The 27,637-nt window shown below is 39.3% G+C and overlaps 1 protein-coding gene and 1 long non-coding RNA gene across 5 annotated transcripts; one reads left to right on the forward strand and one right to left on the reverse strand.

The window, feature by feature from the left end:
* Positions 1-1,591: 1,591 nt before the first annotated feature.
* uex (metal transporter uex) lies at positions 1,592-26,806 on the forward strand. Of its 4 annotated transcripts, none has more exons than XM_022080265.2 (11): positions 1,592-2,193; positions 8,269-9,208; positions 9,563-9,734; positions 11,719-11,910; positions 12,899-13,045; positions 14,170-14,307; positions 17,184-17,320; positions 18,976-19,111; positions 20,128-20,360; positions 20,922-21,020; positions 22,910-26,806. In XM_022080265.2, exons 1-11 carry the CDS (start codon positions 1,607-1,609, stop codon positions 23,210-23,212), a joined length of 3,084 nt encoding a protein of 1,027 aa, XP_021935957.2. In that variant the 5' UTR covers positions 1,592-1,606; the 3' UTR covers positions 23,213-26,806. The 4 variants fall into 4 exon arrangements, with proteins under 4 accessions (XP_021935957.2, XP_021935958.2, XP_021935959.2 ...); XM_022080266.2 differs by lacking the exon at positions 22,910-26,806 and adding an exon at positions 22,179-22,516; XM_022080267.2 differs by lacking the exon at positions 22,910-26,806 and adding an exon at positions 22,072-22,208.
* On the reverse strand, positions 13,435-23,005 carry LOC110837785 (uncharacterized). The gene is made up of 4 exons (XR_002545849.2): positions 22,871-23,005; positions 20,880-21,079; positions 16,414-16,589; positions 13,435-13,917 (listed from the first exon to the last, which is right to left on the reverse strand). It is a non-coding gene; the product is annotated as an uncharacterized LOC110837785 (long non-coding RNA).
* Positions 26,807-27,637: the final 831 nt, after the last annotated feature.

Raw genomic sequence — 27,637 nt, forward strand, 5'->3', positions numbered from 1 at the left:
TACTGTTTTATCTCGGCCTGACTGAGGTTTTTTGAGATGTTCCTCAGTCGGGACAGGGAAATAAGCAACTATTTCCCTTCACTTCCTTTCCAATTCACAGTTTATAATCATTCTGACATTCAGTGTTATGTAATTTGCACAATTGAAAAAGAGTTAAATAAACAAAAAGAGAAAACAATTCTGCCATTATTAGCACATTGGTGTTGCATTTTTAAGTCACATTTAAAAACTGAGAAAAGTTTCATATCTCAGGCAGCTATGAAAATCATGTCAAGTGAACAGCATATAATCAAAATCCTTGCTGGAAAATGCAATTCAGACTACAAGATACTGCCCTAACAGTAAGGTAACATATTAATACTGGAAATGGAGTCTTGCCAACGAAGAACCAAAAATAGTCTCTCTTTATTTCTCATCTTGGGTCACAAGTGGAAAATAGGGGCTGCTCTGCATTGTGTGAGTATTGTATTTTTGTAATACAGGATGAATGCAAAGAGCTTTACAACTTTCACAGCATGTAAACAATTTAATGTCACTATATATGAAGAGCCTGTTGCAATAACATGGTTAGCTGCAGCATGAACATCTCGAGATAAATACATTTTTTTTTAATTTCTGAAAATCAAAATGCTGCCATTCATGCTGAAAAAACTTTATTAATGCTGCAACCATTTTATATCTTAACAGAGTGCATAATTACACCACACAAAAAGACAGAGGAAGCAATTAAAAAATTATACTAAATACACCAATTGTGGCTATTAATGTTTTTGATTTCCAAGTATTTGGCAGAATATGATACTGAGGTACAAAATTCAGCTTTACACAAATTTTACATTTGGCTAGTACATTAATGTATTAACATAAAGCAACTCTCTGAAGTACCAATCGTCTCCAAATAGTCATCAACCGCTGCCTCCGAAGGATCCTTCGCGTGTTTTGGCCCAACATCATAACAAATGAAGACCTTTTGAAACAAACAAATGAGGAGCCAATAGCCACACAAATTAAGAGCAGAAAATGGAGGTGGATTGGTCATACCCTGCGGAAGGATCAAAACGCTGTCGTAAAGCAAGCGCTCTCCTGGAATCCCCAGGGACGGAGGAAAAGGGGAAGGCAAAAAACAACCTGGAGGAGAACCATTGAAGAGGAGGCAAAGAAGGAAGGAAAGACCTGGAGGGAGCTGAAAGTTCTGGCTCGTAATAAAACTCGTTGGCGCTGCTTTGTCGAGGCCCTACGCTCTGGCTAAGAGCGACAGGACATCAATCAATCAATCAACTTTCTGAAGTGAACAATTCATCGTTTTCATTTCTCTCCACTTATTAGCGCTATAGTGTAGCGTCCCGATGTGTTATGCTGAATTCATGGTTTTTCTGCACGTCGTTTCTCACACACACATTGTTCACTGTCTATTGACGTGATATTTGATGTTCTTCACACAATATCACAAGTGAAAGCAATTACCGCCACTGGTCAACATTCAATCGGACACTGCATACTTGGAAGTTCAAAATACTGCAAACAGATGGCTCGAATGTACACTTCTGCTTATAGTTCGACGTTGAGCGAAAGGTGATGTAATCGTGATGTCATCAAAAGATCTCGTATGTTAATTAGCCATGCGCAATACTATAGCAACGTGTGCATAAATATTTCACCGGTAGATGTCTCTTTTGTAGTTGCTACCATCATGGCGGTGGAGGTGAGATTGTTTGTTAAAGTGTTATATATGTTCATGGTTTTGTACTCAACAGAAGTTACTGCACTGGCAGAAACACAACCAGTGGTGAATACGATATCATTATTAAATGTCACATCAATTACAAATACAGACAACGAATATTTTAGAAAATTTATGTTAGAGTTTAAAGGCAGTAACTTTTTCCCTGGGATGACTGTACGATTTACTTCAAATTCACAAAAGAAAGGTACTGAGTGTGTGAATAGAAATATTTATGGAACTGAGCCGTCTGCAGTCATTTCAGTGTGGCAAAACTCAACAGTCGCCTATATGACAACCATTCTTCCCGCCGAAAGTGAATCTACAGTCTATGTTTGTGTGAAGGCAGTTCACATTGTGGCCTTAAATTCTCTAAATATTAAATATGGTGGTGAAGTGATTAAGTGGGTTCATCAAGGTGAAGATGTGGTACTACAGACAGGCAGCCACTTAGATGGACATCTCTTGTCCAGGTAGGTTCATCGTGTAGTGTGAGCAGATGATTCTTTGGCAACTGGTATGGTTTGAAAACGTGGGGTACTGCCCACATAATTAAGCCACGGATAGTATTTGCTGTTTTTTGAACGTTTGCTCCACAATCATCAGAGAACACTCATACCACTGTCTTACACTCAGGTAAAGAACCCTGTTAAGCTTGCCACTGGTCATGAACCCAAGCCAGTTCAGTTCTGTTTACAGCCTCACAGTCAGTTTCCCCAAGATCCATTTCAGTTTTATTCCTCATTGTGTGTCTTGGTTTTTCAAGTGACAGGCTCATAGTATGTTTCCCCATGAATATATGTATGAATTTCTTATATCCCCCACCAGCATTTCATATCAGACTATTTTTGGACTGTCTTAATAGTATTCTCTGAAATTTTATGATGTTAGTTTAGTCATATAGTCATAGCGAGCTTGTGTGTTAGGCTTAGTTGACAGATGACATGTTCTCTTCCTTCAAAATATTATCTAGGATTTGCTCAAAAGGACTGATGAAATCCATTGAAAACCTTAGTCATGATATTTGGTGTTCTGGCTCAGATTCAGACCTGCCGTCTATGAAGTACAAATCAGAAGCAATTCTACATGAGGCATCTTGTTCAATTTCGATATTTTTGGCTACAGAACTTTAAGAGTGCACTGTACTGATGATTTGAAATGAAGTTCAGTGTTCCGGCTGTTGCTGTGTTTGAATACCATTTTCACAGCTTCATTCTCACCTTCTTAGATTTGTAATTTTATAAAACTGAGCCCAAGATTCCTGAAGTTTCTAATTCTGATGTACCTAAATTCATGTAATTTAGTGGATATCTCCAATGAATGAAATAATTTACATAAAATCTGTGACAGTTATTACATACATCATTGGGTAAGCATGAATGCTGTACAGGATGAATGTCAAAAGTTTATATTGAAGTATGCAGCTAGCAAGGATGTTTTTCATACTGGCTGCAAGTGGACTTTTTTTGACATAAATACGTCTATATGGAAGGGTCAGTGTCATTCCACAAAAAAGCGACAGAAAAATGTGTAAATATGGAGCGACAAAAATTGTCAGCTTGCGTGCATTGTTATGTTACCTAGGAAATGCCATCTGTTTACTCGGCATTGTTGTGTTACATTACTGCCGTCAACAATCTGCTTTTGTAACAAGATAGATGACATTGAAGATAACATTACATTACAGAGACGTAGATATAATTTAAATACAGAGACGTGTTTACGTCAAATTCTCTGGAACTGTGGTTCCACTGTAACTTTTTATTTGAGTATATTTATGTTCAAGAAAATTGGGCTGTCTGGTAGTGTAGGTGTAAGAAATACAACTCTTGTTTATAGAGTCATAGGTCTGATCTAAGACACTGATTTTTACGTGCCTATATTGAAATCTTGTACTTTTGAATATACGTTAAGCTGTAGGTTCCCTCACCACCATCCAATTATTGGGAGTATGAGAATTTGCCCTTTGGGTGTTCTCTCCGTAAATGGATCCCTTCATAATGCCGGGAAGTGAGATGTCAGAAAGGTTAGGTAAAGGCCAAATGTGAAGGCATTTTCAAGAAGAAGTTTTAAGTACGACTTGGCCATGACAGTGGACTCAATAATAATGTGTTAAAAGTGAAAACTGGTGTTGAATAAAGAATATGTCTGTTAGCAGCATCCAGAATGATACAGATGAGGGCCTGGTCACTGAATCATGACAGTATAACCATCATATAGAGAGTGGATCAAATTGAACAGTTTTGAAATGATAATGAGTCAGGAGGTCTCCTCTAATGGAATTAATTCTTTGCAGAATACATATTCTGTTTAGGATTTGCTGCCTTCTTGAGTGAAGTGATGAATGAAATGCATTTGTTACTCTTGTTCTGTTTTTAAAAATAGCTCATTGTATGAAACAAGCAGAATGTAAAATTAAGTAATGCTGTTTAAAAGAATCATTATATGTCTTCGCTTAAATAGAGATTATAAGAATGACAATGCAATGCAGTTCAAAATATATAATAATTATGTTGCACTGTGCAGAAGTACATCTGCATATACCATGGATGAGTGATCATTAACAAACACTTTCCTGTTATATTACTAGACAGACAGATCGAGGGAATCAGGTATATGGAATTTACCAAGAAAATGAAAATGGAATAGATATGTCTTGTGCTTTTTTCTATAGTGACTTGCTTTATTGTGTTTGTTCCACATCCTGATCAGTCAGGATTTGTGGGATGTTTATAAAATAGATTTACCCATCAAAATTAGGTAGTCTTTGTCAGGCTATGTGTCCTGTTCATCTATTATAATTATCAATTACTGACCACACGAAGTGTGACAATTAAGTTTCCGGAATGTTCGCATCGAGTGAGCAATAACAAAACAGTGGCAGTGTTACACAAGCGTGTGTTTTAGTCCCGGCCGAAAAATGAGTATCAAAGCATTAACATCAAGTTTTGTACAGTTAAGAAAAAACTCGAGTGAAACTCCGCAGATATTAAGAGGCTTATAGTTCTGATGCTAGGAAGAAGTCGAGTGTTTTTGAGTGGAATTAAAGGTTTAAAGAAGGACTGGACTGCCGAAAATTTGCCGAACACATGACAATGCGAAAAAGTGAGGAAGTTGGTTCGTTGTGACTGACGATTGAACGTTATTTGGAAATATTGGCAAGGTTACGTTAGGCTGTTCGTCGGAGAAGACCTGAACTTTGGCCTCATGCTTGCATCTTGTTCTTGACGCGCTCGCCGCACTGAAGTTTTTGGCCAAACAGTCGATATTGACATGGACCAACTGCCATGTCCCGTGCGACTTTTCCGACATTCAGGGACATGTGACGTCCATCCTGAAGAGCATCCCAGAAGTGGGGTTGCATAAATGTTTTGAGTAGTGGAAATACCAACTCACGAAGTGTATTGATGCGCAAGGAGTCAGTTTCTAAGGTGACAGCAACCATTATTGTGTAATTAAATACGGATTTTACTGGGGCATTCCGGGAACATAATTGGCACACATCGTACTAGGTGAGAGGTATCAATCATATTACGTAATACAGGGGTTCTCAGCCTGTTCTAGAAGAATGTCTCATTTACTCTTACTGATTGATTCTCAGGCTTGAAGGTTGCAAATTAGTCACAGTTTATTGAAACTTCACAGAAATTCATTAAAACTTTTACTAATTTACTATTAAAAATAGGTTCACCTATTACTCAGTTTTCTTCAACAATATCAGTCACGTGACATTGATATTTGACACTGCTTTTATTTGGGAAATCTTTCAATGTCAGGTTAAATTTATGTTGTGATTTGCATACATCCCTTCAAACGTTATCAGTAAGACGTGTCCTATTTATTGATTTGATGCAAGCTCTTCAACAAGCTGTATTTGCTTGTAGCCAAAGGTACTGCTAGATACTGATGATATTAATAAAGCATTCGTTCTGGTATCAGGTAACTATTTTTATTTGTATATTCTGACGTAATATTACAGAAATTTGCACGGGCCACAAAGTACGTTAGAATATGTCTCATTAGTAAAGAAATAATGTCACACTCTTTGTGTGACATTAAAAAGTTTTTTTTATATTTTGCGTGATATCTGTTGTCTAGGTACGAATTAAACTCACATATGAACATTTTTGTGTGTTAGTTGTGCCACCAAGTTTGGTCAAAATCAGTTAAAGGTTTCAGTGATTAATTTAATTTACGAGACTTTCACATAAAATCTCATATTAACAGGAGGGTTTGTTTCATGAAACCCCGTCAAAGGAACCAAAATACGACATAATAGTTTATTTAGGACTTTAAGAAAAGTTATCTTAAAGCGGATTAAGCTAATTGAAACGGTCATATATGAAGTTTCCTCGGAGTATATTAAAGAACTTAAGATTCATGGGCTCATAAGGGAAGTGAACTAAATTAAACCAATTTAAAAACTGTACGAAATCACTGAAATAGCTTGCGTACTTTTACTTGTGGGTGAATGGGAGTGATTGGATAGTTCTCGTTTATTTTCCGAATCGTATCTATAAAATATTGTTTGCTTTTATTTGAAGTGTCGTTTTGAAGTCAGTGTCACTGGACGCTTGGAAAAATCTTGTTTGCGCCGATGAGGCCAATTAATTGATGTCGTGTGGCCAATTAGACTGTTTGTTGGTCTCGATTGGACGATGATGCATCTGTTTTGCTTAGAGGCTTGAGCTCCTTTACTTGGCAATGAAACATTGGCTTATGTTTTGGAACAGGCTTCAAGACGTACCGCGTTCTGAACATCTTCACATACAGACGTTTAAAATGAACATGTTGCCCCCATCTTTAGGGTTAAAGTGGGGAGGCTAAGGAACGTACAGGATTAGATGTGGGATCGGGCAAGCCGTGACGTAGGTTTTGAGGTTTACTTCCTTGTGTTAGTTTATGATGGCGTTTGTGATAAATCGTTCTCAACCTTTCCCAAACATGGGGTCGCATTCATAATGTCCTATCGGCTCGCGGGCCGCATGGTTATAAAATAGGGCAATTTATTGAAATTTCATTGCAGTTTATTAACATCGTCAGTAATTTCCTGTTGCAAAAGAGTTTACTTGTTTACACGCATACAAAATCGGTCAGTCACTGATTTTGCGTCAATGTTTTTCTGTGTCAGGATTGATTTCTGTAGCTGTGATTCGCGTGCCTCTCTCCTAGTGTTTATCAGTAAGATATGCCCTAGATCTTGATTCTTCACAGATATTTACAGCGATAATATTGCCAGACCCTGCCAACGTTAACAAATCGTGTTTTCTGGTATCAGGTAGCTTTTTGTATTATACAGAAAAAACAATATTATAAAATATACGTTGACCGCGCGGGCCGCGAGTTGAGAACCTCTGGCGTACTCAAACATTTTTAAATAATTAGACAGCGACATGATTCGGTAAATTACAGTGCCGTAATTTGTTTTTTTGAAACAAAGATGGCTGTCTTCTGAGTCGAAGCGCCGTGTAGTCTGGTTGAAGTTTCAGGGGTACTTGCTGCCTCCGTCATCAGGGCAGTGAGTCACTTATCGTCCTGATGATGGAAGCAGCAAGGACCTTTGAAACAACCCAGAAGACAGCCATCTTTAGGTAGTTTAATTTTACAGAAATAATAATATAAGACCAAAAAAATGGACTTAATTTGTTTCTATTTAATACAGGCAGGAAAGTACGTATATTTAACCACACATTTCCTTCTAGGGCTCTAGGTTGATGCGAGGATGAGGTGGGCGGGTTCTTATCAACGCGGTATCATGCTCCGTAAATGTCAGGGAATTTCTTGTCTAGCTGAGCGAATTGTTTCGCTTATCAGAAACGGTTCTTTTCGATGGAGATAATTTCTATTCTCGATGGCTTCGTCGGCAGTGTAGCGTCTGTACTAAAGTGAGTACACATGTGGTATAGGAGGATAATAATAAAGCGGATCTTGATTGAACCGGTTCGGTATGAATTCGTGCCGTTTTAATACATCGCATTTATTTCTGGACGACTTTTTGTTTTGGCTCGAGACAGAATTTCCGCGTCTGGTTACTGGGATGCGGACAGCTGTGATATTTACTTGTAGTCGTGTGTTATCGTCCGTTTTCTGTAAGAAGAAAGGGCCTTACAGGCGAATTCGATAAAGGAGATGGATTCAAGGACGATGAGATGGGAAGGGTTTATGCTAAATGTTTGTCGAAATATATCAGACGAGATCGTGGTAGAAGGTTAATGTTAAAATGGATGTTGGGTAAAGTTTTGAAGGTGTGAACTCGATTGAACTGGCTTACGACGACGATCCAGTGAAAATCCAGTCGTTTCTCCTTTCAACGGTTTCGTGCGGTTCTAAGAATAGGCGCATCAACACATCGATCTGAGGACGAAAATGTCACACGCTCCCTGACTGGAGAGGCACCACGGATGACGTACGGCCTCTCGCAGCAGATGTGGGCGCGATGTGTTTTTTTAACCTTTGTCTAGTAGCTCGTCAGTAACTGGCTGAGGGCTGGACGAACGGGATTCGATGCACGTACCTCCGAACACAAATGCTTATGCCGTTTGTTTCAGGAAGAGACGCCACCCGTCGGTTGATAACGAGTCGTGGCGCATGACGACGGACCGCGAGCCCGAGCCGCAGGTGAACGGCCTGCGTGTTGAAACTGCAGACCGCGACCCCACGTACGACGATGACGGAGTGCCGGAGCTGCTAGCGCACTCACAGGCGGTGTTGCGTCTTTTCGGCACAGGCTTCAACAACCACACGCTCATGACGGTGACCGAGACCCCTGGTGACCGCGGTAAACGCTGCGAATTTCCTGTGGCAGACGAGTTTCCAGTCGACGCTGACAGTCTGTCCGAGTTCTCGGCTCTCGTGAGGTTCCGCATTCCTGGGGTCAGTAGACCAGGCTCGTCATACTATTTGTGCGTAAAGAACGGCCTTGATCCTAACCCACAGTACCTGCACCAAGGCACTGACACCTGGGTGGCTCTGCGCTCTTACGAGAAGCTTCTGCCCATCTGGGTGTCCATCATCATCATGATTCTGTGCCTCACTTTTTCTGCACTGTTTTCAGGCCTGAACCTTGGTCTCATGTCTATGGACCAAACAGATCTCAAAATTGTGGCTAATACAGGTACTGAAGCAGAGAGACGTTACGCGCTTGCCATCATGCCTGTACGAAAGAAAGGAAACTATCTCTTGTGCAGCATCCTGCTGGGAAATGTGCTTGTCAACTCCACGCTCACCATCACATTGGATGACCTCACGTCGGGTCTCGTGGCTGTCATCGGCTCAACATTAGCCATCGTCATCTTTGGCGAGATCTGCCCTCAGGCAGTCTGTTCACGTTACGGACTAGCAGTTGGAGCAAAGACAATTTACATCACGCGTGTTGTGATGATCATCACATTCCCACTATCCTATCCCATCAGCAAGATGCTGGATCGCATCCTCGGTGTGGAGCTGGGCAATGTGTACAACCGGGAGCGTCTGAAAGAGCTGGTAAAGGTGAGCTCATAGTCACATTTTGGATGTGGGGCTTTGCAATTTATGTAATGTGGATCGGCAGGAGCTAATGAAGGCGAGTTCATCGCACTCTAGGTGTGGAGATGAGAAATGTAACACAGAGCATTTGCAGGAGCTGAGGATACTGTCATATTCTGGGTGTGGGACTGGGTATTTCATGTAACACATTTCATCCGTAGAAGCTACTTAATGTGAACACGTCATCTTGTTATAATCCGTGATTGATCATTCAGTGAAATTAATATCTGTTTACTGGACGACTGGGCATTAACTCCCACATTCAAGCTTATCCTTTTGGGTCTGTGTCATAAGAATGTGACTGTCTTTGTATTTAAGTTGACAACAGAGTACAATGACCTGGAGCGGGATGAAGTGAACATCATCTCAGGTGCTCTAGAGCTTAAGAAGAAAATAGTGAGTGAAGTGATGACCCGGTTGGAAGATGTCTTCATGCTGGCATATGACACTGTCCTTGACTTTGAGACTGTGTCTGAGATCATGAAGCAAGGTAATGAATGTTAAGGCTACGGCTTTACTTTAAAAATTTTTGTGCTGTTATGGAATCTGAAGGTTAATTTCTGTGTTTCTGTCTTCACAGAAACCTTTCACTGGACCCCATCCTGAACCAGTTCAATCAAGTTCTGGTTATTTCCCACACCATAACTCGTATTCATACTGACTTCGTATACCAGTTATGGCATTGTCATGTAGTTTCTAGCGCTTTGTTAAAATTAGGCATTTACAATATTTTGTGTAATGAATAAGAGTGTTTTTCTTCTCTGAATGTCTTTGGCAATGTTATAATACGAGGTGCGATCGAAAGGTTTCCAGACTGCGCGTATAAAAACCCGTACACTTATCTCAGGTATTACATTCATCCATCACCCTCGAAGTAGTTCCCCTGGGAGTGAACACAACGATCCCAGCGCCGCTGCCAAGCCTGGAAGCATCCCTGGAAATCTTTCTTTGTCAGCCTGTCAAGCAATATCTGCGATTCTGCCTGAATCTCTTCTATCGTCTCAAATCTCCTTCCCTTTAGCTGAATTTTCATCTTTGGGAAGAGGAAGAAGTCACACGGAGCTTAGAAAGGAAGTTGGGGTCGGTTCTTGCAAGATCTTTGACCTCCTGACAAACGAGAAGTCGATTCTGCTTCTGGTCCTCAGACAGGATGCGTCGCATGTGGAGTTCTTCCTTTAGAATCAGCTGACAGGTCCCATAGCCTATCTCAACAATGTCGCACAAGTCGTTGATGGTACGACGTCGATCTTCGTGAATGGCCTGCCGAATCTTCGTAACATTTTCGGGCGTTGTGCTCGAAGATGGTCGTCCAGAACGCTCGTCATCATCGACAGAGGTTCGGCCATTTTTAAAACGTGAATGCCACACAAAAGTTTGTGCACGACCCATTGCGGACTCCCCAAATGCTTGCTTTAGCATTTCATAGGTTTCCGTAGCCGTTTTGGCGAGTCTTTGGCAAAATTTGATGCACACGCCATTCCGAAATCGCAGGAGGGTCGGTGTAATGCACTACCAAAACGCCCGTAACTAAGAAACAAATGCTAATTCGATGATGCCGGCTGGCACACTGATTCACTATGAATGTAGGCCGCACCCCCTAAAGGCAGAAGCTCGTACTACATCCGGTTCGCCCTCTATTGACACAGTCTTGAAACTTTCCGATCGCACCTCTCGTATTACTACTTTCATTTTGGGCTTTATTTGTCTGTTTAAAGTTTTTAAAAAGTCTTAAAAATTACAGCATTTTGAAGAATGTCTTCCTTCATCTTCAGGTAAAACGTAAGATGTCCGCTGGATGAAGCAGAGTAGAAGTATTTTACTTTATGTGACGAGAAAGAAGATCCATCCTTTGAAATGCTGTTTTTTTTAACTTTTTAAAAACTTGAAACAGGTAACAGTGAAGTCCAAAATCAAGAAAGTAGCAAAGAGTGTTTTTCTCAGATAGATAAAAATTGTCTTGTTTGGAAGAGAGGACATTTTAGCTCGGGGCTTGACAAATTCTGTGCCCAGGTGGCATTGACACGTAGAAATTTTGTCTTGGCACCTAATATTTTTGAGAATAATTATTTTAGTTTGTCATTTTTTTAAAAAAAGAATTCCAAGCTCACCAATGTTCAGGCCATAGAACTCGGGGAACCAAACAATCTGAACACCATAATTTTTGTTTGTCGTCATTTGTTATCCGGTGTTTTATATCGAGTGATAGGTGGACGTTTTGTTTGCAATGCCGTTAGGTGTCTTGGCTTGTGTGCAGATCACTCTGAATCCATGTTGCTAAGTTTGGTCTCAACAAATGACATCATGTGGTACTGAGTTTTATATGTGTGTTTATTGACTATCTTATTTAAATTATTTGTTTCCTTGTTGCACTTTTAATATTTATTAGCAGAAACAGGCTCTTCTCTTACTTTCATAGGTCATAAATGTTTCCTACAATAATTCTGTAATCTGACTGTTTTGGACGCCTATCGCAGGCTACTCCCGCATCCCAGTGTATGAGGGGGCATGCTCCAACATAGTGACAGTGCTGTATATCAAGGATCTGGCCTTTGTGGACCCAGATGACAACACCCCATTACAGACACTCTGCAAATTCTACCAGAATCCATGTAACTTTGTGTTTGAGGACACAACATTGGATGTTATGTTCAAACAGTTCAAGGAAGGTGAGTAGCTGTATACATAATGAGGTTTTATCTCCAGAACTATTCTTCAGTTTCTGATGAAATTAAGTACCGAATGGCTACTAAAATGTTTTGGGGAATTTTAATTTCAGTCTGTTATACCAGATTCCCCCCCCCCTCCCCCTCATGAAGCTTGGATGAAACCACCTTTTCGGCCAATTTCGGTTAGGTCACACAGTACAAAGCTGAACTCACAAGTGTTGCCAAGTGAGGTGGTTCTGTCCACACTGACAGTGGCTAAATGGTGAAATGTGACAACACTGAACTGTTGATCGTACAACAGACTTGTGCTGCTGCCAAGCTGCAACTGACTTTGGCTGAAGGATGTCCCCACCCCACACTTGTGATTGGCTGTTATATGTCCCAGTGAAAGTCAAGCTTCATAAGAAAATTAATTAACTGTAATTCAGCAAAACTCCTGATTTATTCAAGCTCTTATTAAATTTATAAATCGTTTCTCAAAAATTGTGTACATTACAGTTTGATGCACTGTATGAAATATAGGAGTTATTAGGGTCTGTAATTCTTTTATTTTTATAAATTATTTTTTGAAAGAAAAGGAGTAATATTTTTATATCTACATGTAATATCATGAGCCAGGTAGCTCAGTCGGTATAGTGACTGGCTGCAGGCGGAGCAATTGTGGTTTGATCCGTGGCAAAGGCAGGGAATTTTCCTCTAACCTCTTCATCCTCTGGGCCCCACCCAGCTGTCTGTCCAATGGGTGCCAGGGTCCATTGCCAGGGATAAAGTGTGGCTGGGGCGTGCTGTTGACCACTCACCCCCCTTCTACTGCTGAGGCTGAGAACGAGTAGGAGCTATACCTTTACTTTTCGATGTAATATCTGTACTGTTACTTAACTGCTTTAACAGTAGATTTTATATGTAGTAAGTGTAGCTGGAAAAGCTTGTTTTTAAAGAATGTTAGCCGTGACCAATGTATCTGAGTGTTACATCTTGTTTGTTGCAGGCATAAAGGGACACATGGCCTTCGTTCATCGCGTCAACTCGGAGGGGGAGGGAGATCCTTTCTATGAAACCATTGGGCTCATCACACTTGAGGATGTGATTGAGGAGTTGATCCAGTCGGAAATTGTTGATGAGACGGATGTGTGGAGTGAGTGTGGCTAACTGTAACATTCCTCTGCTTCTATTTGTTCCAGTAATTTCTGAATTGTAGGTAGATGTGAAATTCTCTCTCTGCTGTATTTCTCTTCCCCACAGGAAAAGCACAGGACCTGAGAGCTCTTAGCATTACAGGATTCTGTTTTATAATATTTTATGATTTGAATTATAAGAGTTTATCTTGATACTTGCGTGTAAGAGGAAATTTAATTTTTGTACCTTAAAATTCATGCATAAATAAGAAACCAATCTCATAAAAGGATAAAAATTATAAACCCGGATTGTACAGTAAATTATAAAAATTGTTTAATATGAAATGTGTCAGTTTCTGTCACTGCAAATTTAATGTGGTTTTATGGACTGGTATATAATTCTGTCACATAGGAATATATTTTTATTATTGTCCATATCAACATATTGTACAAGCCATGATTTCGTATGGTATATTGAGTCTGTTTCAACACGAGGAATGTATTTATCGGCAGTCCCTACTCTTACAGCACATTGGTGTATATAAAATTTTGTTCTTGAATAAGTGCAATGTTATAAATTGTAGTTATTTTCCTGAAACCAAGAAACCACATTTTTTTTTACAAAAGATTTATGTATAAATTATTATCCCTTCTAAATGAGTATTACATATTAGGGAACATTCTCCTCATTCTGTAATGTCTCTCAGTGCCACTGCTGCAGTTAACCAATGTTGATTATTACAGATGAGCTGTTTCACAGTAAATGTTTTTTTCTATCGGTCATGTTTAAATCAGTTCTAAGCTGGTCTCCGGATCAAGACTTGAAACTCGGACCTCCTGAATACAAAGCAGGAGTGGTGTCCGCTCGACCACGGTATTCGGTATTACAGTTCTGTGGGGAAAAGAAACACAAATAACAAATCATGGTAACCAGAATGACTTATGCTTGCTGAGTAATTCATCAGTTGTCATCTTGTTGGAAGATGTGCCACAAATGCAAGTTCCTACTCTTTGTATGGATCTGTTACAGAATTGTGTAAACATCAAATGCTGATTACCAAAAATTGAACAGTTTTAATCCAGTGACCACCTATATTTGATTATTAGCAGTAATCAAAATGATGGCCAGTTTGTTTGGTTACAGCTGACAACAGATCAAAGCGCCGCAGAAATAACAAGGTGACCAAGCAAGACTTCACAGTGTTTGCAGAACGACGGGAAAACCAAAGTATCCATATTTCTCCGCAGCTGACACTGGCTACTTTCCAGTACCTGAGCACCAGTGAGTAACATCAAGTCAAGCTGGATTCAGCTGTTTTTCTCAGTTCCTCAAACCAAATACAGTTATTCCTCAATTTATGCGATAGTTGTGTCCCCAAAAAGATTTCAGACGGTGAAATCGCACAAATCGAGCATAACTTCCAAAACACCCTCATCTCATTAAAATTGAAGATTTGTTTTAGTGAGTACTCCCTTGCCCAACAATGGTTTTGAATTATTGAGAAAATTTATAATGTGACCTCATCTGCACTTCTCCGCACAGTACTCTGCTCCTGAAGATGGCAATCTTCAGTCTCACCATCGTGAAAACGTCAAAATCAGTTTAAATTAGTTGAGTGCATTAATATAAAATTACATTTTCTTCAATTTACATATAACAAGTTGTACCTGCACTCAGATAGTATCTTCAAATATTCCGTGATGATTACCTCTCACAGTTCCCATGTACCTTTCATTTGTTACTTTTGTGTCAAATCACAATATATTGGTAATACCTGTTACACGTGTGCAATTGTGTTATCGAACATCATGCTTCAGGCATGTCTGCTTATTGTAAAATGTGTTGCATGTTTTTGTCTTCTCTCAAAACTGTGTTTAGTCCCCTTCCCCCACTATCACTCCTTCATCCAAGCTCTGGTCTGAGTCATGCTGTGAGCTGTTTGAGCATTGTGTTTGAGGTGATATGCTGACATTTCAGCCGAATGCTCTGTGTGTTTTTTGCTCTGCCAAGTCTGAAGAAATAGTTCCAGTGCAGCAGGAGTTCAGGTATGTATACAAGGCAAATACACCTGATGATAAAGCCATCAGATGATTGTAAAACAACTTCATGAAGATTGTTAGTGGTTGATAGAAGAAGTTGGGATGACACAGCACATCAGAAGAGTATGCTTAGTGTACACACCATTGATTTCTGTGGAGTCCTAAATAATTATCATGACATGCAAGTTTGTAGCTTCAGGTCCTTAAATCCACATTGTATGATGTGCTTTACAAGACATTGCACCTTAGACCTTGTAAGATGCCATTAATGCAACATATCATTCCAGATAGGCAGAAAAGGTACATTTTTGTGTCACCAATACTTGGAAACCAAGAAGCTGACAAGAAAATTATGTTTAGTCATGAAGCAGTTTTCCACATTTCGGCAAAAGTGAACAGATGCAGCGAAGGTTTAGGCTTGGATATACATTATGAACATCTGGCATGAACTGTGTTTTCATCTATACATTCACAGAGCTACAAGTGGCATACACATTGACCTTATGTCACTGTAACAAAACTTCAGTGTTATCCACTCATTGTAGGCTGTTTAATTTTACCAAGTAAGATTTGAGTTTTTCAGAGTGGCGAGTATGAAGATTTCTGTCTTCTGGGTTGTTGAGCTGTGTAGTCTGGTCGATGTTTGCCAAGAGGTCATAGTGCCTCCGTCTTTGAATGTGCTATTCATCGCCCTGATAACGGAGGCAGTATGACCTCTGAAACGTTGGTTAACATCGACCAGACTACACAGAGCAACAACCCAGAAGACAGAAATCTTCATACTCATCGCCCTGATGATGGAGGCAGTATGACCTCTGAAACGTTGGTTAACATCGACCAGACTACACAGCGCAACAACCCAGAAGACAGAAATCTTCATCCTCATCGCCCTGATGACGGAGGCAGTATGACCTCTGAAACGTTGGTTAACATCGACCATACTACACAGCACAACAACCCAGAAGACAGAAATCTTAATTTTACCATGTTATGTCTAATATTCACAGCTTTCAAAAGTCCTGCATATTTTCGTCCATCTTTTACAAGCTACCACTTGAACTTTCCTGCTCCAATGTGCCTGTGAAACTGTGCCAGATCAGGTTGAAGGAATGGTTTCTAAACAGTTGTTACTGTATTTTACAGTGGGTGTGTTTCTTTAAGATAACCTGCCAAGGAAATTAATCAGACATGAGAGAGAGGTATGAAATGGGAGATATATCATGAGAAACTTTGTGATCTTTATGTATGTGAAGTTGACCATATCACAGCCCAGCAAGTCACTGGGGCTACCATTTTCAGCACCTCCAAGCAAACAAAGAAATACGATCATCTTGTGAAGACAACTTACCCACGTATATTTAAAATTTATGAATGCTGCACTGTGGTTGACATATACAGCCGATCATTTGATACCACTACCATCACCGATCTAATGATGGGCCTCAACTTTGCTGTCACGCCAAAACATCTACTCACAGAAGACATCGTCTGCAGAGTTGAAGATGACACTGTCCATCTTCCATCCTGCAGTGCAGAAGAGATCAGATATGAGATGGCAGGCATTGTGAAGAAGGCACACGCACCCAAATCTTGTGGTTGATGGAACAGCTCAACTGTTACTAATCCTTTCGCATCGAACATGGTCACCAGAACCTCCTTGTCTCAACCACATACTCCTTTCCCACTGGATAGCAGTCCACACCTCTGCCCCACCATCAAATTTATCTTGCTATCTACTGACTGCCCTATATAATGTTTCTGAACTGACCTAACCTTACATCCACCTTGAAAATTGTAACTGCAGTGTTTGCTGAAACATTGGTTAACACCAAGTATTCAACATGGCTCTTACCCAAAATAAAAGTTACATATTTATGACCATGCAGCTCAAATATGGAGAGATATATACAGAATTTGTTTTGGGAAGGTGGTAACTTGAGAGACCTAGACATAGATCATCAGGTTTTACTAAAATAAGACTTAGGTAAATAGATTATGAAGATGTGAACAGGATTTACCTGCCTCAGGATAGGGATCAATAATGAGCTTTGGTATTAAACATCAGATTTGTGTTACCAGAGAGTACGTTTTTCATGATTCTACATGGTTATTTTGTAGCGGTTGATGCCTTCAAGCCAGACATAATATCAGAAACTATCCTGCGGAGATTGCTGAAGCAGGACGTGATCTACCACATCAAAGTGAAGAACCGGGAAAAGGCCCGTAATGACCCACAGGCCATCATCTACTCACAGGTACAGTGAAACTTTTAACTTTTATCCCTGTCTTATAGCTGAACTAGTGTCTGAGTCTTCTGATGATAGTTTATATGTCATAGTTTCCTGTTGAGGGTTATGAATGTTGTGATGTTGTGGTATACTCTACAAGGAGATCCTCACAGCAATAACATTTACGTACAACGTGCGTCACAGCGGGCATCTAACATGAACTCAGAGCATGTGAATAACATTTATTTACTTTCTATGTGAAGATCAAGGAAACAAAAACTTTCAGTTCTTTACTCCCTAAGAAATTAATCTCTATAAGGAAAGCTCACTGAGGCATTATTTTGTGGTTTGTTCAGTGGACACAAAATTAAACTGGACGTGAACTTTGTTTTTCTTGTGTCACAAAATGTTCCTGTTAGCCAGCTTACCTCTGTGCCACTTGTTATTACAACTTCTAGAACCTGTTCCATCCATATTATCTGGGTACTTATCAGACTTGCTGTTACTTTGAAAATGGTGGGATTGATGTGCGACTTACTTGGGTAAAGAAGTACTAGTCCTCTCTTGCTGTATGCACCAACAGGATAGAAAGACCAAGAAGCATATAGGAAAATTATCTTTATTTCTAATTTTGTCACATATCTTTTGGCATGTGTAAGAATTTTTTTTTGTGATGGGGGTCACAATATTTACTGTATGGGACCACATATGGATGCTCATTACTGGTCAACAGTAGATCCTGTAATAAAACTTTTATTATATGTAGTTGCTTTTCCTTGCTCAGGATTGACGTAAGTATGAGAAAGGACTCTGAGCATTTGAGAAGATAACATTTTAATAGAAATTAATTTCATTTGAGCAATATCCTATACAAGTTCGCAGCTTTGGAAAAACTTGTGTGATGAGGTAGACATTAATAGGGCTTGGGAAGGTGTTGATAATATATATAATATTTTGGCTATAATATCTGGGTCTTTACAAGTTAGAGTAGCACAAAGTGTGGTCTGATGAAGAATACTCAGAATTATGTAAATGACATGGTTGCAGATTGGCAGTGGCCTGAAAGATGACAATTATTTCAGAGTAGAGAGGAGTGCAGTGCTGGATTTTGTGTGTATTTACCATCTGTCAATATATCATCAACATATTATTGTTATAATAGATCTCTGTGAAACAGAGTGTAAAAAGTTGTGGACTAAATCTGATCAGCCCTTTAGAGCACTGTAATGAACATTCATGTTCCATAAAGGATGGGAAATTTTTTACCGGCTGAATGGCTATGGAAACAGTGAGTTTGACTTCAGCTTCATGTAAAGTGTTCTGTACATAATGCAGACACTTTGAAATACTGAAATATGAAGATGTTCTGCATTGTTCAGGTGCAGACTGATATTTTCATGAAGATTTCTGTCTTCTGGGTTGTTGCGCTGTGTAGTCTGGTCGATTTTTACTAACGTTTCATACTGCCTCCGTCATCAGGGCGATCACATTCATCACCCTGATGACGGAGGCAGTATGACCTCTGAAACGTTGGTAAACATCGACCAGACTACACAGCGCAACAACCCAGAAGACAGAAATCTTCATACTCACTGCTCTGAAAACCTCAAATCTTACATTGATATTTCCATGATTACAGCTAATTTTAATGCTGTGCTTTATGCTCAAGGAATGTGTTGCAGGGTAAACCAGTAGACTATTTTGTCCTGATCCTGGAGGGACGTGTGGAGGTGATGGTGGGTAAGGAGAACATGATCTTTGAAAGTGGGCCCTTCACATATTTTGGAACACAGGCCCTCATCCAGAACATCACTATGGGTGAGTTGGGTGTCCGGTGTTATGGTGATTCTATTTTACTCCTAACTGGCTATCTGGTTTGTTTAAAAGTTTTACTCTGCCAGTACCAGAACCCACCCATTGGAGATAATCCTGAGCCACTTCAATTCTGTGCATGTAGTAAATGAATTCCAAGATGTTTCCCAACCAAAATTCTTGACATTTTTGTCTACCCTTTCAAATTTGTCCAGTAGTCACTTGGAGCTTATTTTTAAAATGAACCGGCAACAACTTATGGGCTGGCTGTGACAAGTTGAAATAAGCTGTGTGTGTTGGCTCTGCTGTAGTCACAATAAGTTATCAACTAATGTAGTTTAATTATTTATTATAGCAAAATTCCTGTAAAGCAGATTATTAATATTTGTTGCATGGAACATCTAATAAGCATGCAGAACTCAAAATGAAGACGAGAACCATGCATTCTCTAATGCATATCTTGAACATTTTTCTTTGTCTGTTAGTTTAAAAAATGCACAGCATTTTGGAATCTGGTTCTACTGCCTTATATTGTGGTTCCTTTGGTTAAAAGTAATCTCAAGCCCCAGTGGACCGAACAGATTGTATCGTATATTTTACCTGATGACAGAAGCAGAGCCAGCTCCAAAAATGTGTGTTTCCTATGAAGGAAAATGTCCCAAGAATATGTACCAGTTTAATGTTTAATGACACACCTTCTTCAAAAACTTTTAAACTAATCGTCACATCATATAGTTGACATGTCTTGTATAATGAATGCAGTGAATTATTTGTACCAAAACTAGTTGAAATTGATCACCTCACAAGTCTTTTATCACTCCTGCCTTGTACTGGGGAGGTTCCAGATTTGAATCTTGACATTTTTTTCAAGTTTGTCATTCCTATTTATCATTTACTACAGTATAACGTATGTTGTTGGTTAAGTGTCATAAAATGTACCAAAAGAATTCATGACTGGGAATACAGGAGGTAAGTTTTTGTGTTGTCTTGGGATTTTTGATATAGCTGATCAAATGTTACAGTGGACTCACCAACCTCACCCACACCTCAGAACATGGGAAGCCTGCAGTCTGTAAATCTGGATACAGTGTTACGATACACGTTCAGTCCTGACTACACTGTGCGTGCCATCACAGAGGTATTTTATGTGCGCATCAAGAGGTCATTTTACCTTGCTGCAAAGCGTGCCACATTAATGGAGCGTGCTAAGAAAGATACGCAGGGAGAGGACCATTTTGATGATGAGGTGGAGAAGGTGAGCAATTTCAGTCTCTCTCTCTCCCTCTTCCCCCCCCCCCCCTCCAGAAGTTGCTTTATAGACGTTTTTAGAGCTGTATGAAACTGTGTGGAATATTGTGGGAATAGTGGGCTTTTACGTTATTCATAGTGTACTAAATGTATGTATGCATCAGAAAAATGTTTGGGACAAAATTATTGTTTCTGCAGTGTGATGGAAGACCATTGGTTCAGCCTGACACTCACCACCTGACACTCCACCTTTAATAAACGTAGCAAAGGCATTTGCTAACATATACTCATTTCATTGTGTATTATATCGCTAGGCTAGTGATTGGAAGTTGAAAACTATCTGCAGCTATGTTTCATGTTGTTTAAGATAGTGTGTTCAGCGCTAACTACAGCAATGAAATGAAAGTGCTTAGAACTTTGCAGGTGTGGTTGTACACTTCTAGATGCTTCCCTTCACTCACAGTTTCAACCACAGGAAAATGCAGGATTTTATATACGCCATATTTTGTTGTGTATAAGACACTACCTTATCTTTTTTACGTGCTGTATGCTTGTCTCTTTGCTGTAGCTCCTGCACTCCCTGGATGAGGATGATCGTAGCCAGGGACCAGTTGACTCTCCAACTCTGAGCCGAGTCATGAAGGATGCAAGTCACCACGCGTCACAAGTTAGTATCTGTGGACGGGTCCAAGTCCTGGTTAATGAAAGTGGCTGCACTTTACTTGACTGAAATTGAGATATGAGGCAGGCTTTATTCATCTGTCTTTGAATTAATATTTTAATGTGAAAAGCTGTGTGTTAACTGAAGCAGAGAATGGGTGTGTTTAAATTTGGAAAGAGTAGTAGAAGAACCATTTTTGCACATGAGTTTGTGTTGATGGTTCACTATGTAGACCAGTGGTCCCCAACGCGGTGCCCGCGGGCGCCCGCCAAGGATTTTTTTGGGTGCCCGCGTTGTTACGGAAAGAGGTTATACTGAATAATGAAGGCCGTTAAACCATGAACATTATAAAATCAAAGCACAGATCTTGACTTACCGATGTCCATCTTGACGATTGTTTGCGAGCAGCAACATCATCGCCCTGATGACGGAGGCAGTATGACCTCTGAAACGTTGGTTAACATCGACCAGACTACACAGCGCAATAACCCAGAAGACAGAAATCTTCATATTCACCGCTGTGAGAACCTCAAGTCTTACATAACATCATCCTACACTCCCAAATTTGAAAAACTGGCCGATGAAATGCAGCGTCAAACATCATACTAACTACCCACTTGATTAATAGTAATTGTGCTTATAAAACTACGTATTTTTGATTGCGTGGTTTCTCGTATCATTAAACGTCATGTTGTTTTGTGTATTATTTTGTGTCCATATCTTATTTGTCCAGAGAAAAGAAAATTTGGCTTTGTTAATTGGTTGGTGCCCACCACGATCTCATAAACTCTCAAATGTGCCCGTAGGCACAAAAAAGGTTGGGGACCACTGATGTAGACTGCCAGAAAATAACATTGTAACAGAGTGAAACTTATATTTATTTTTCCATTTGATAGTGATAACTAATGAACCATTTGCTAATTTAAGTTTGGCATTTGGTATGATTATACAGTGTCCCAGAAAATGTAAACACATTGTAATACAGAATATCAACCTTGTTAATTGATATCCATGTGTTGTGTTTGCGAGGGGAACCTAGTGTGGTCTACACTTACAGATGGCATGCAGTATCTTTCCCTGATGGATAGGATGCAGAGTATCTGTTGAGTACACTTCATGATTGCCAGATTCAATACCACCTGACTTTTTCTTTTGGACTACTAGAAGGACGTGGTGTACAGCAAGAAGTCAACGATACTTCAAGAGCTCCAAGAGCTCCAGCAAGAAATTCAACGGACTTAAATCCCAGCAGCAACTTTAATGGCCGCTTGTCAATTCAGTTGCTAACCACTGTCAACTGTGCAATGAAGAAGCTAATGGTGGTGAACACCTACACTAGATGCGCTAATTCACTCAGTGTCAATGCTGACATGTAGTGGTTTGGTTTGTTAAAATGTCTTTATTTTATTCATCAAATGTGTATATACATCTTTTTGGGACACTGTATATCATCAATAAACCAACAGATTTTGTTACAATATATTTTGGTGTTATAAAAATAATGGACATTGGAAGTTCTTCCTAGGTTCAAGGCTTAAGTTAATGTCTATTTTCTGTTTTTGAGTACCAGGAGGAAATTATATCTGATAAGAGTGAGACATGTATTGATAATAAGAAATACATACAAAACACTGGTTGGGAAAGCTCAAGGGAAGGACCACTTGCATGTGGACTTTTTTAAATTGGTGATTAACTTTCAGGTTTCATAAGTGTAATTTCTTGATCACTTAATTAACTATCAACTAATCAAGACTCTGTACCACGGATTCAGTTACATAGGTAGGTAGATAAAATGTATTATGTAGGTGGTTATTTACTTAGGTCTAAAATACTGTGCAAATTCATCTCAGCCTTACACATGACACATCTCATTTTGGCTTGTGTGCGCATTGCAGTGTGATCGGGAAGCTCTTCAGCGGTGCATCATGGCTTCTGAGCGGAGCCCACTGGGACTCGGGAATGATGTGAGTATGCTGCAGTCACTGTCAACGAGCAGTGGATCAGTGCGTGGCCCAAACAGTCCAGTGGGTAGGGCCTCTTCCCCAGGTACAGAGCTGAATGGCAGCGTAAAGACCAGAGGAGACCGTTCCCGCAGCCCAGCCAAGGAGGACAGACCCCTGCTGTGTGACAAGGAAGATACAGTGGCAGCGGAGGATAGGACTGTTCTCCTCCCTAGTGGTGGTACTAGCAGATGCTAACACACAGATGGACGTACGTTACTGCTCAGGGCAGTTGTTTTGTGACAGAATGGGACAAAGCATTACAGGAGACATCCCTTTGTGACCATTCTGGTACAAAATGGTTGCCCTGTATAAATTCAGTGACCTACAGACTATGGCTTTACAGATAACAGAACCTGATACATAAAAATGTTATTTTGTAGGAAGCTGTAATAGTATTCCCAGTGACCTAGAGCTTTTGTAGACAGGATTAGATCCTGTGGGCTCAGCCCAAAGTGAAATCCGGCCTTGTATTTCTTTACATCGAAAATATTGAGCTACTTAATATCCCCAGTAGTGGTGCCTGCAGGCAACTGACTCGACTTTTGTTATTTTTTTAATTAACTGCCAGTCCTTACTTTTAGTTTTATATAAGTCATTTTAATCTCCATCATCCAGTGGGTGAGATGCCTTGTTTCACCCAAGCCTTGTGCTCCCAGTAACATTGCAACTGAACAAAAGTTATGTATCTTGTGTTTCCGAGTATAAATATGGACCATTCTTGATGAGGTACAAAAGTATTAGTTTTGTTGGCTTGAACTGAACATTGTCAGAATTGCTGGAGTGATAAGTGGAGTAAGTGGATTTCAGGGAAGTTAAGATATGTCCACTGATCTATCTCTGCATCAAATAAATTTGTAGTTTTATATAAGAATATTCCAAAAAGTTTACTTTAAACTGAAGGCAGGCATTTCATATCCACTGATTTGTCATTTGCATGACCCTAACTTGCACTAGGATATATTTCTGGAAATTATAATCATACTCTGAAGTAAAATACTAGCTCCCATAAGAACAAATTGCATCTAATGCTGACAGACATGTTACAGAAATATAATAAATCAATAACACTGTTCACCACTTGATTTGTTGGTTGCATCAAGGACGTGATGACTGCTCCAGATCATTGCTACTAAATTCCAGCTGTCCGTCTAATATGTGCTGTTTGTGTAATTTGAACTACCTTAGTTAGGGGTCCTTTCAAATCTTAATTTTTTATGTAGGGAAGTAATTTTAAAATACCTGTACTCTTGTCATTTTTGGTTTCGTATGTGTTATGTTAATGCATGTGTCCCTGATTTCAATATTTTGCAAACAGCTTTTTATTTTATTTATACCCCAGATGATACAGTTTTTCTAAGAAGTATTTTTAATGCTGTGTACTTAAGATTTCAGTTTTCCTAAGCAAATTTTAATGCCTCTATGTACCTGATTTGATCATTTTTGGGAACAGTATCTTAATGCATTTGTACTATACCAATTTATTTTTTTAGAAATTGTTAGTGTCTGTATATCTGATTTACTTCTCCCTACCACTTATTATTCCCCCCGCCCCCCATATTGGGCTTTTCATTTAATATTTGGTTTATTCGTATGCCCTTGTGACATGGTTACTGTTCCGTCACAACTAGTGTTTTATCCCTCCATATATAAATATTGCAGCTTCTGTAACAGACATTAATTTCTTACATTCCATAACTTATTTTCCTTTCCCTTTTTCCGTTGAATTTTTTTAAATAAAGACCAGAATTGTCACAAACTGCCTGAATTACCAGATAACATGCGAATACTTAGTCGTGCATGGCATTTCTAATGTACTTCTATCACTCAGCGTCACTTGTGGCCATAAATGCACTGCCATATCTTTTTTAAAATACCCATAGATGTCCTTTTGAAACTTTCATAACACTGGTTCCACTGGAAAATTTGTTGTTGTAAAAACGTATGAAAAAGACTGGGGAATAGAATTTAAAAATGAATTGCATTTGTGCTTTTGCCCACTGGATGATAGGTGTTAGTATTATGCCATGCATTTGTTAGTATCCAGTGTGCTGCTTGCTGGATAAGTACAGAGTTCTCGTCACACTCCCTGATCTCATCCTGTTCTAGCTACGTCACTAGTACTAGAACGAGTACACACTGTAGAAGGCATTGCAGCACGTTGGACAACTTGTTGGTTGGTATACATATATTTTAATGTTGTTTGTATTTTAGTGGGAAAGTCATCATATATTGCCTGTTGTTACTTAATTAGAATTTTGTATTGACATTTATAATCAGAAAGTGAAGCTTGTACGTTGGAGTGTACTTATCCTGTTATGGACAGAACTTGATGTAATGACAAAACTGAGTTTCTGTCTTAAAGCAGTTGAATGCTATATTGTGTAACCCTCTTACTGCCAAGCCTGGTACTGTAGGCAAATATTCTGCATGACTGCCATCTCTTAATATTTGTATAAATTACATGCCATTTAAAAATCAGCCTCTGAACATTGGGTGGCTTAGTAGGACCTGTCTTGAGTCTCATTGGCTCATCTCGTTCACTGACATGGAAAGGGATAACCCTGCCACATCAGGCAAGAATTGACAGTCTATCCCAAAGAAGTATTTCACATCAACACCTTTTATGAGATTGTGTACTTAATTTGGAAAATAAAAAAAATGTATTGTCTTTTGAATCTACCACTAGAAGTAAGATGTTCATAATTCAGTACAGATACTGTTAAAATTAAATACAAGTAAAATACATAATCACACTCTTTTAATTATTGTTAACTGTTTTAGTTATGTCTTTCAGTGAACACTGACCATAGTAGGCCAGTCACTGTACCTTACATGACATTCTCATTACTCAATTAACGCCTTTTCCCCCGTATTTATATTGTGTGCTATATATTAATTTATACCTACTATAGCTGATATTCATAATAAAATATACACATAAGCAGTATTGATGTGGATGAACTTTTAAAATATTTATTTTGGTCTCTTTCTTACTTTTGCTTCATAGCTATTTCCTGTCCAGTCCTTCAGCATATATTCATATGGTTGGATATGTTTATGTTGTTAAATTTTTATTTGCTGTAATGTAAATACTTGTTAGTGACCTTTAAAATAATAGGAATTTCAGTTTCCCCACACAGTGTCCGGGCCGGATTAAATCAGCATTTAAACGCTTTAATGTACAGAGAATTGTAAAATAAATTGTAGTCTATTCCTAGCAATTTTTAACCCAGAATTTTCAAATAAAATTAAGATGCAGATTTATTGTAGTTGGCAGCAAGAGGGTTAAATTTATTTCAAACATGATCTGGGATGTGGGTAGTCTTATAGGTAGGTAAGTGTTTTGGGTGAACTTACCATTCCCATTTTTTACCCTGATGATGGAGGCAATAAGTTCCTCTGAAAAACTGGTAACCAGCTGCAAGACTACATGGTGTCAAGTAATCCACATTTTCACCAACATAAAAGCCTCACAACTCATGTTACATTTATTTATTTATTCATTTATTTCAATGGTGTATAACTTTACTATAAGAGTGGCAACCATTCTGCATTGAAGACAGAAACAGTGACCTGCATTTTATGACTTAGACTGTTACAAATGGTCACAATGAATTACTGGATTGTCTTTAGCAAATGCAGATTGTTGGTTTATGAGGGAGAGAGTTGCACCCCCCACCCCCATTTCACTATTGTCACATAGCATACTGTGATTGTTGATTTCATTGGCATGCAGCTCTGTCCCTCTACTACTGTACATTTTGAAAGCAATAAATTGTACTTACAGAACCCAGTTGTTGCCTCTCCAAACAAACAAACAAAAACAAAAATGATGAAACACTTTACCTGGTATGGAAGGAATCAAGAAAGCAACAATGAAGGTGACTGTCTTCTGGGTTGTTGAACTGTGTAGTGTGGTAGAAGTTTACTAGTGTGCTGCTGCTTCCATAATCAGGGTGATGAGATTACAAGCACCTCTGAAATATTGATAAACTTCTTCCAGAAGAGCCTCATACTCACCACCATGAGACCGTAACATCTCATATGTCAGACTAATGTTGGAGTAGATGTCAGCAGTTTACTCAGGAGGCTGGACTTGAATCAACAGATGAATGATTTGTCGGTCCATGTGCACTGAAATGTTTTACAGTTAAGACACTCCACCAAGTGGGTTTGTAGTACGGCAATGTATGTAGATGAAGTTTCTCCTCTTACCAAGCATCATGCCACAGGTAGTGGTATGGCTCGTGGATGCAAATTCTGTACATACATATAATGAATGTTGGTGTTAGGTGGAGGATGGCCCTTGAAGCAGGTCTACAAGCCACGGCCTATGCTGGGTGACTTCTTTTTCTTGTAATGTTATTTCTTACGTAGAAAGTTTTAATGAAACATGAATACTATGGGATAAATGGTTTGATGGTTGACCTGTGACATAGCATATACTTGAGAGACAAATGATCAAACATCACACTCCAGTTGCATGACCCCTTGATAAGCAGCTTGGTATTGGTTATTTGTGTCCGAGACCTGTTGGGCATAAAAACAAGTCTAGACATGTTAGAAAAGAAAAAACTCAATGCCCCTGATTGGAAATAACTCCATCCATCCATCTCATAA

Source organism: Zootermopsis nevadensis, unplaced genomic scaffold (genome assembly GCF_977971745.1).
Source record: "Zootermopsis nevadensis isolate Lab colony 2312 unplaced genomic scaffold, Znev_1.0 Znev_ptg000022l, whole genome shotgun sequence".
NCBI lineage: Eukaryota > Metazoa > Arthropoda > Insecta > Blattodea > Termopsidae > Zootermopsis > Zootermopsis nevadensis.

Bases quoted from the DNA above. Each gene is read 5' to 3' on its own strand.
- uex (XM_022080265.2), top strand. From the start codon at position 1,607: ATGTTAATTAGCCATGCGCAATACTATAGCAACGTGTGCATAAATATT. The intron at 13,046-14,169 runs GTGAGTGTGGCT...GTTTGGTTACAG, and splicing joins TGATGAGACGGATGTGTGGA to CTGACAACAGATCAAAGCGC. The intron at 14,308-17,183 runs GTGAGTAACATC...GTTATTTTGTAG, and splicing joins TTTCCAGTACCTGAGCACCA to CGGTTGATGCCTTCAAGCCA.